The sequence below is a fragment of the Mangifera indica genome, chromosome 17, assembly GCF_011075055.1.
Source record: "Mangifera indica cultivar Alphonso chromosome 17, CATAS_Mindica_2.1, whole genome shotgun sequence".
Lineage (NCBI taxonomy): Eukaryota > Viridiplantae > Streptophyta > Magnoliopsida > Sapindales > Anacardiaceae > Mangifera > Mangifera indica.
In genome coordinates, this window is record NC_058153.1 from 9,070,275 (window position 1) to 9,081,042 (window position 10,768).

At 31.9% G+C, this 10,768-nt stretch overlaps 1 protein-coding gene across 2 annotated transcripts; it reads right to left on the reverse strand.

Annotated features, from left to right (window-relative positions):
• Nucleotides 1-2,770: 2,770 nt before the first annotated feature.
• Nucleotides 2,771-5,756, reverse strand: LOC123200079 (immediate early response 3-interacting protein 1-like). Of its 2 annotated transcripts, none has more exons than XM_044615187.1 (3): nucleotides 5,507-5,756; nucleotides 4,046-4,293; nucleotides 2,771-3,093 (listed from the first exon to the last, which is right to left on the reverse strand). In XM_044615187.1, the coding sequence occupies exon 2, from the start codon at nucleotides 4,288-4,290 to the stop codon at nucleotides 4,057-4,059; it is 234 nt and encodes a 77-aa protein (XP_044471122.1). In that variant the 5' UTR covers nucleotides 4,291-4,293; nucleotides 5,507-5,756; the 3' UTR covers nucleotides 2,771-3,093; nucleotides 4,046-4,056. The 2 variants fall into 2 exon arrangements, with proteins under 2 accessions (XP_044471122.1, XP_044471121.1); XM_044615186.1 differs by having other exon boundaries at nucleotides 5,511-5,748.
• Between the last annotated feature and the right edge of the window lie 5,012 nt (nucleotides 5,757-10,768).

The following is a 10,768-nucleotide window of genomic DNA, read 5'->3' on the forward strand; positions in this document are numbered from 1 at the left end:
GTTCGAAAAACAGTTCACTAACTATCAATCCATAATAATGTTTTAATGACATGATTGTCATTGTCACTTGCACTAATGAACTATTCTTGATCGTTATTTTCTCTTGAAGACCCACTTATAGACTATATGAACTATTCCTTCTTATGGATCAACAAGTGTCCAAACTTGATTAAAATGCTTTTTTGACAAAGAATGGTTGGCCCTCCCTTTCACCCCCTATAAAAAAAAAAAAAAACTCGCGACCTATCCTCAATGGTCTTAAGCACATCATCCGAATTCTTGAACTTTAGGAAGAACATACCTTGACCATTAGAAGATATATCCATAAGACACAGGTTTGCCTACAATTTCTCCACAAAATGCTTGGCCACGAGGAAAGAAGGAGGTTTCTCTAAACAAAACCCAACAACACAATTTTGTCATCTTTTGGCTCTTGAGATGACCATATCTTTAAAAGGAGCAACACACACACGACTAGAAGAGAAGCAAGCTTAAGAGGGGGATTCTAACAGGCAGCCAAGGCGTTGATGCATAAACAACTTTGCTCAAGGCCTACCACACTAGAGGTAGGAGACTCTAAAGAGCTAAAAGGACCATCCATAAGAGAACTAGAAGTAAATAATGGTGATTGGCATTGACTCTCTCCAAAACACCACCTAAAGCCAATAGAAGAATACGCCTGAGCTATCAGAAAAAAAAAAAAAAAGGAAAACACCCACGAGAGCTAACTAGAAAAGCATAGCAAACGAAGGAACATGCATAAACAAGAATCATGTTGCATAAGTAGTAGAATAGAACCCGCACAAGACACCACTACAACCTAAAGAATGGATCCAAAGCAATAAGGTCCAACAAACTTTAGAGCCTAGCCACAGAACAACCCAAAGAAGCACCATAACCTAGCTAGTTGGAAAACCACCAAAAGAAAAAGGCCTAGAAATAGGAAACCCAAAGAAACACCACAACCCAAACACGCACTAGCAAAGGAAAAATAGTAAAGCCCAAACCAGAGGCCTAACACCTACAATAAGAACACCCAACCAAACCTAAGGAGCCCAAGCAGAAAACCAACCAAAAATCTAGACAACCAAACCTGCCTCAAGCTAACCAATAGCAAGATGCCAACACAGAGAGCTCAAACCATAGCCACCCTGCCAACTAGCACAAGACCTAACAATCGGCAACCCACCCACTAGATAAGGACAAACGCCACCACCAAAGAACACACTAGAAAAAAGGCCTAAACACAATCGCAAGAATGTTGACACTCAACAACTCTACTAGCTAAGACAACAACCAACCATAGACTAGAAACCGACCACTAGAGCGAGCAACATGCAACATCTAGAAACAAAGTGCGAAGAGTGCCAACGCACTTCTCCCACTTATATTTTGATATATATATTATATTATATTATATTTTAATTATATATATATATATATATAACATGATTGTGAACTTCTGTCTTACTTAGGTTCTAATATATAATATATTATATTATAATTTATAAATATTATACATAATATAATATAATATAATACACACATATATAATATAGTATTTATATTGAAACATGAGCGCAAGAAGTGTGTTCACACTCTCTTCGTGTAAAATTTTGTGTCTATTTTAATTAATATCTTAGATCGGAACAAAAAGTAGTGCGAGAAATGCAGAAAAGTGCGAAGAGTATGAGAAGTGTAAAGAATACAAAAAGTGCGAACGCATTTCTCACACTTATGTTTTAATATAAATATTATATATATTATAATATATTATATATAATAATATATATATATATATATATTAGAATATAATATTTATATTTTTCATTAAAAAATGTAAATATAAATATATTAAAATATATAAACATATTTTAATATATTTATATTAAAATCTAAGTGCAAGAAATGTGTTCCCAATTTTTCGCATTTATCACACTGCTTTTCATTTTGATCTAAACATATCAATAATCAAACCAAAAATCAATCTATCTTAACAAGTTTATGAATATTTTGATTTATAAGTTATCAAACTTACAATAAATGTGATGATGCTGAAATATGCTATTGATGAAAACGCTTGTGAAGAAAAAATATGATTGAAGAAAAATAATTATTAAAGAGGGTTATTATTGGAATAAATATTGAGATTGCTTAAAAAAAATAAATTCAATAAAAGTTTACCTAAAATAGTTTAAGCACAAAATTTTATACTTATTTTAATTAATATCTCATGCTATGCTTAATAATCTTTCAAAGGCATCTTAATAAAACAATATTTTAATAATTCTTTAAAACTATCAATCAAATACAACAATTACTTTTACACATCAAATATTATCAATAATAATTTATATGTATGCGTAATGATCTTTAGGTCACTTATTTTTATGGATATCTTTTATTTTTAGTAATAAAAATTATCTAAACCAACTATACTACCTATTCGACATATCATCTACCCTAACTTTTAAGTTGATCTTTTGTTTAATATCATTTAATTATATTAAAATAAATCAGTTTATATAGATAAATTTGTGTAAAAAAATTATGCATATAATATTATTTAAAATAAATCAATCCATCACAGCCATAAAAGAATAGAGCCTTCCCGATCAAACTTAATATCTATTGGCATCAATTCTTATAGCACAAAAGATACATATGCAAGTGAGATTTCATTCTGCCGCTAAAGGTCAGAAATAAGCATTTAAATGATCAAGTAACACTGCTTATGAACAACAAAAAAACATGGGCAACGCCCATAGAAGGTCAGAAAAGGTCTTGAGATCAAATTCATGTTGCTAAGATATACCACATATGGTCCAAAAACTTGGTACTCATGAATGATATGGCAAAAAAACTAATTCAACAACATAAAAAACAGAACTGAAAATTCTGATTTTAATATCATCTTCAATCTCACACCTAAACACTGTAATTGAGACTTAAAATACAACCCACACTGGTTCATTATACAAAAAATCTTTACTTGGAAAGAATTTCTTGAATTTTAAGAATGGAATCCTTCCACTTCTTTGCAGACCACCTCACATCACAGGTAACCATATTTGCAATTTGACTTCAAAAGTTCTGCAACCAAAAAACTCATAAGAAAAAGATAAAAAAGGACACTCAAATTGATTACACCAGCAGCATTTCAATTCTGGTAATAAGTACTGGAAACTCTGTAAAATACAGGCTACCTAAACACAGGAACTTCAAAAGAAAATTATAGCAGATACAAGAGTTGAGAAAAAACAAATAAAAGTAGTTATTAAACTAACTAAGATGTATTGCCAGCAAAATAACAATTGAAATGATGAAATGAGCCACACTTCTCCCAGTTACAAAGAATCTCATAATTGTTGGCACTCTATAGTGACAAGGAAAAGAGAAGAAGCTCCTAGTCATCGATCACTCAATAGTTCAAAGGAAAAAGAAATCCATCATTGGACAAAAGAGGCAGAGGAGAGACCAACTCCATGATTGTAAATTCTTCACCCTAAACCTGATTGGAGTATAGTTTAATTCCAGCTTAATTATTTAAAAATAAAAATAGAAGCAACAGCAGCATTTTCCAATAAGCCGAATGCCAACCATGCCTTGCCAACTTAACATATAATTATTGGCACAACAAAGTTTAATATAGAATCGTGTTTTACCACACTAAACAAGTCTAACCATAGTTTAAGAGTTCCCTCTAATTTAAAAAATTACAGCTCAAATGTCACGGTAAAGCCTATGACACTTTAAATCCACAGGACAATGTGACAAATCCTATTTAACTTTTCACAGTCAGAATATTACTAGCTCTTCATTGACTGTCATAAAATCTTTATCACTTCAGCAGCAAGTTGGTTGATATTCTTTCTAGATCAATCTTAAAAACGCATGTTAACATAGGAAAAATCCCAGCCTACTGTAGGGAGATTAGTAACCATGCTTTATTTTACTTTTTAAAGTGGAATCGGTAGATACTAAATACAGGTATGAACTATGAAGTGAACATAGACAATATTATCCATGCCTACAGTAATCTTACCTTGTGAAGAATCACCCAGATACCAATTTTACAACAATACAGATTGCATTGAGGAGTATGAGAGGAACTCTCATATATTGAGTTGCATAAATGAGACCTATGATCTGTCCCTTTAATGACTTTGTCCGCCCTGCAGAAAATTCTGAGAAACTCCATCCTTTGGGTGCAAGGAAACGGTCTTCATTTATTATCGCTAATGCATTTGCAAGAAGCAGAAAACCCTCGAGCAGCGTCCACAAACCCATTTTCTGTAGATTAATATTTTACTAAATTAACAAAATCTTCAATTGATTTTATTAGCAAGTCCATACTCTAGCTATTAGCAAAACATGAGCAACTTGGAACAATAAATCAATGCCCATACAATGCTATCATATTAAATACAAATAGAGTTGCAGCAATAAATTAAAATTAAAAAAAAAAGAATATGTTCCAATCCGAAATACAACTATTTAAAAAGCGCTCATGGGATACTGTAGTATGAAGCAATGTGAAAAATATGACAACCAACTGAAGTCACTAAATGCCACTGGGTGTTAGACCTACTCTTTACTACTAAAGCCCAGCAATGGCAGCCAGTAACAATCCAATGTTTGCAAGAACACTTAAAAGTGAGATCAAACTACTTGTTCTTTAACCAGAGATTTTGTTGTTGAAAAAGGCATAATGTACTTGAGCATCCATATGCATAAGTTACCCACAAAAACAAACCACATTATGCATCATAGATGGGGAGCCTTGGGGTAAATGTTGAGGTAAACAAGTAGATGAATCAGAAGAGGAGTGTCGGATGCAACTTATGGATACCAGAGTCTACCTATGCTCATAGATTGACTATCCAATGTACCAGTAAAACATGTAGATTAATGACAATAGCACTGATAGGCATTCAGCAGTGAAAAATTTTTTAATGCCTCTAATTCAATTCCTACCCATAACTATCACTACACGATGTTTGTTGTTAACTGACATGGTCTTGATGATACTGCTAAAATATAAATAAAATAAGCCAACTAAAACCATAAACTGAGCAAAATCTATGCTTACTTCCAACCCATTCCCGTGAAAAATCGAATCCCAAGTATAGAATAATACAAACAAACCGTGTGATCATGCAGCTAAAAATTCAAAAACAAAGAAACAAAACAAAGCAAGCTCTAATCCTAATATTTAGCTTTACAATAAAATCTTATAACTATTTCATATCAATATTCTAAGAGAAACCCAATACTATTTGACTTAAAAACAACAAAACACCCAAGACACATAAACGCTAATTTATATATTATGCCCAGTACATACAAACTACGAATTCGATAATTAAAACATTAAAATAACAGATCAAGACCTTATATTTTTCAAGAAATAATCTATTATTTTCCACAGATTCTCTATCAGTCTTCGGATTACAAAAACTTCAATGATACAATTAGAGATATAGCTTAATTTCATATAGGAAACTTACTTTTTTCTTCAGTGGCGGCGAAAGAGAGCTTCAAAAGCGAGGGATCTATTCGTGAGAGGAATTAACCGAAAGAGGTTCGACTAAAAGAGAGATTTGGCAGCTTAGCGATTACAATATCGTGCTTGTTCTGACTAGCGTAACTTTTTTTTCCTCAAATAAAAATGATGTAACACAGAAACTCTTTGGTTGGATGTAGTCTGAGAGAGTTTTCAAACCAAAATAAAAAAATAGCTTGAAAATTTTATAATCTAAACAAAATTAAAAAAAATCGATTTCATTCTGTCTAAACCGATTAAAAATATATATTTCTAAATATATATTATTTAATAAAATTATATTTTTTTAAAACATAATATAAATATTTAAAATAAATATTAAATATATATATAATATAAATGCAAAGAATAAAAAAAATAAATATGAAAAAATCAAATTGTACACCTAATTAATTATTAAAAAATTTTATCAAATATAATTATATATATTTATTTTAAGAAAATATAATTTACGATTTTGTTTGTGATAATAACTAAGACACTTGACTCATAGAAGGGAAACAAAACTAAAATATAGAGAGAAAAGAAATTGAAGGAACATCTAAGTCAAGAGAGAGATTGGATGGAAAAAGCGAATGAGAAGAAAAATATTGTTAATGACATTAAATACTCATGATAAGAAAGTAGTAGGGTGGAAAACACTGAAAATGATGAAAAAATAAGTTAAAGTGACGATGATAATATGACACATGATATGACAATCAAGGATAGCATGACAATTTATTTGCATAAATAATATGATCATATGGGAATACAATATGATGTGAAGCCATGTAGAAAGTCCTATTACAAGAAGGATAAAGATTCCTAATAGATTGAAGTTTGGTTTAAATCAAGTTTCCTTCTAGAGTTTGATTTAAAATAAAAATTTTAGTCTAATTTAGTTAATTAAGTCTTTCATTTATGAGACATATTTTAATTAAAGAAATTAAGGGTTTTTATAACTTTATTGTTTAGTAAAGTTTAATTTTAATTATGAGTCATCAATATTATTTCTTAGAATTCCTAGAATTTTGAATTAATTAATATGCTTAATCTTAGTTAAACTAGTATCTTATTTTAATAAGTTTTCTATTTTAATAGAGTTAGAATCTTTATTTCAATTAAGAAAGTTGTAAACCTATATAAAGGGTTTAAGTCATTGTATTTAAATCAATCAATCAATTTACCAAGTTATCAATAAAAATTCTTATTTGGGCTTTTAAAGAATTATTTTGCAAAACTTGCAAGAATTATTGCATCCTTTTGCATCTGTTGACCGATATTAACTCTAAGAGTTCTTATTAACAATATCATAATCACATCAAGATTTACCTTACATCAAAAAAATTTTCATTCCCTTCCAAAGAATTTTAAAATCAAAGACATTATTGATGAAGATGATCTCTATGTTAGTCAAGGTAAGTCCATGATAACTCTTGAAAGCAATTATATGACTGTTAATCAATTTAAGAGGAATAATATGGAATGGTTACATCTTTAGGAAAAAATTTTGTTTCCAAAAATGTAGCCATTCTATAATATTTCTCTTAAGTTGATTAGTAATCATATAATTACTTTTGAAAGTTATCATGGATTTATCTTGAATAACAAAAAAATCATTTTCGTCAATAATATCTTTGACTTTAAACTTCTCTCAAGGGAATGAAAATTCTCTTGAATTGAATGTGTTTCTTTCATCTCTTTGGTGTCTTCATCATCCTTAAGTTGCTTTTCTTTCATCACCTCAATTTTTTTCAATTTGTTTACCTTGATCAACAAAGGGAGCTCTCACCCATCACCTTATTTGATTATGGAACTCTCTTGATTGAACAGAGCATTTCTTTGTTTTGGAGCTTCCTCCAATTCTCCTATTTTTTAGTAGCTCTAGGTTTGAATCCATCCTCCTTTAATGGAAAAGAAATCAAAACTCATTTTTCTCCCTTTGGAGTGTTTTCTTCAACCTTGTTAAGCACAATGATTCATTTTCCCCCCTACATGAAAGAGTAAATATTGTCTCAGCCCTTATATGTAGCATCTATATCAAATTGTCATGGACATCCAAGAAAAGCATGACAAGCATCAATCCCAACTTTATTACAAAGAATCTTTTATTTGTAGGTTTTTTATAGGGAACTAAGGCATTTAGCTCAACAAAGAAAAGCAAGACTAAGACATAGAAATAAAATAGGTCAATTGAAGATCCGAAGTAAGAGAAAGGTTGGGGGAAAAAGCAAATGAAGAGAATGATGATATTAATGATATTAAAGACTTTTGACAAGAGGGTGGTAGGATAGAAAAAATAAAAAACATAGAAGGAACAAGCATATTGTTAAACACACATAGGGTGTTTTTAAAGGAAATGCCTTTATATACGGCTTCTTCTTCTTTCGTTGATGGCAAGAGGTGAAGTCACTCTCAGACCAAGAGTAGGCATGCACCTCGAAGCACAAACACGAACAAAGGCCAAAAACAATGCTTAGAGTCTGCTAGGACATGAGGACAACTATAGTTTATGTGAGAAGGTTAGGAAGTCTTCTCTATGTGGCTAGGGTTGTGTGTCATATGAAATACAAGAGAAAAACATATGTATTTATGCACATCCAAAAGGCTCGCCCGATCCATGTGTAAGGATCAGACAGTCTTTGCCTTGCCTGCCCAATCCATGTGCACGGACCTAGTGTACATTGCCATGTTACTACCAGTCCTTGCACTTCGGTATTGGTAGTCTTGCCCTTTTATTTTCCACCTACCTCGGCCATGCATAAGTCATGTTTGGGTTTGCCTTGTCCCGTTTGATCCTTGCACTTTGACCGGATGGTCCTAATTGATTCCCAATTTCATGATTTTAGACAATCATACAAAATAACAAGCATGAATAAGGATACAACAAAATCTTTATCCACCTACATAATCAACACTTAGGAGTAATTAGATTTGGCTTGAATTAATCCAATTGGGTAAATATAATCCCATACTTTCTCAGATATACCTTTAACCTTTCAACATTATTTCGCTTTAGTCTAAAAGTACTATAAAATATATTGTGGGTCTAAAGACATTTCTAAGGCTCAAAATCCTCTATCTAGAATCAAGAGTAGATCTAACTCTAATAATATTATGGTTTTAGAGTTCCCCACTAGATCAATTCCTTTTATGTGTGACCTATAAGATCTCCATTAGGTCGATAGTGATTGAATTTGTATTGGGCTCTAAGACTATATCTAACTCGAATAATCTTATGCTTTTAGAGTTCCTACTAGATCGACTCCTTTTATGCACGACTTATAAGATCTCTCGTAGATCGATAGTGATTGAATTTGTATTGGGCTCTCGACTCAACATCCGTCCAAACATAGAGAAAGATTGGATCTAACAAGGCATTATAGCCACCCAATTAATGAAGTGTCAATATTCGAATTTTTAACCTACCAATGATACAATTATTCATACAATTTGATTATTTTGTCATACGATATTTTTTCAAGGCTAAAGTATGAATAAAGTGTCTCTCTTAGAGATCCTCAATTTACATAGACTAACTTCTATTAATGACCCTATAGTATCAAATCAATCACTAACTCAATCCCATTATGGCCACAAGTTTAATCGGTCGTTGTCATCTATTAGAAGGTTTTAATTGAGATATTAGTTCTTGTGCTTAAAGTGATGAATCTTCTATTGATCCACTATAGTCTTCGTGCATATCTCAATATGATCAATTTTCACATTTTTGGCAATCCTCTAACCAAACTGCGTTGGATTGGTGTCAGATCATACCAATCATTGCATAAGACAGTTAGATGACCTCAAGTTTGAGGATCACATATACCTCTGTTCACTAAAAGAATATATTTTATATATACTAGAAGAATTGTTCATATGAAATACTCTTGACGGGTCTATTCGATGAACATGTCTACAATGTACACTCATGTATTGCACCAAGCCTCATCACAGTTCAACTATTCTTAGTATGAAAGGTAATAATGATATTTGATAGTGAGAACCATATGTGCACGTCAAGTGATGACGGTAATAGTGATAGAGTTATCACTCTGCTAAATGACTTTGTCGAAAGATAGTGACAATTTTCATGTGTCAATATTGTTTGTTGATAATTTGGTGCAACATATGAGTGTACATTATAAATGTGTTTATCGAACAAACTCGTCAAAAATATTCCATATAGATAGTTACTTTACTGTGAATGAAATATATTCTCTTAGTGAACGAAGGTACACGTGATCTCTAAACTTGAGATTGTCAAATTGTCTTATACAAAGATTGTTATGGTTTGACACTAACCCAATGTAGTTTGGTTCGAGGATTGCCAAAAAATGTGATAATTGATCATATTGATGTACAAAGACTATGGTAGAGCAACAAAATATTTATCACTCTTAAGTATGAGAATTGATATTTCAATTAGAATCTTCTGACTAATAACAACGACCGATTAAACTTATGCTCATATTAAAATTAAGTTAGTAATCGATCTGATACTACACGGTTGTCAATAGAACTTGTGGCCACAAACTAAATGTTAATTACGTAGGTGGGTAAAAATTTTGTTTTATCGTTATCCACGTCTGTGATTTTAATTGATTGTCTAAAATCATGAAATTGGGAATCAATTAGGATCACCCAGTCCAAGTGCAAGGATCAGGCAAGACAAAGCAAGCCCAGACATATGACAATGTACATTGGGTCCACACACATGGACTGGGTAGACAAGGCCAAGACTGCCCGATCCTCACACATGGACCTAGCGGGCCTTTTGGATGTGTACACATACACGTTTCATTATCTCTGATTTTCACTTTAAAGAAAAGGTGAAACTCTGAGGAAAGGGAGGTGTTGATAAAACATTGATCATCACGGTGAACAAAAGAAGGGGCTGCAAATGATTTCCACCACAAGCTGAGGTGAAGGCAGTTGTAGTTGAGAACATGAATTGCGAACATGTGGTAAGATAACAAAACAAATAATACATTTAAATTGGATTGATAGGGAAAAAGTGGGAGGATAACATAACAAAATTAACAATTTGAAGGGACTACTAACTGATAAATAGGGCAAAGAAGTTAAGGAAAGCATCGAGGAAAAAGTAAAAGGGAATTCTGGGGCTTAGGGGGCTTCCGCCTGGGGAACTGGCAACAAGGTTGCCCGTATTCATTCATTCACTGTTAGCTGTTTATTTTAGAATAATTCAAGAAACGC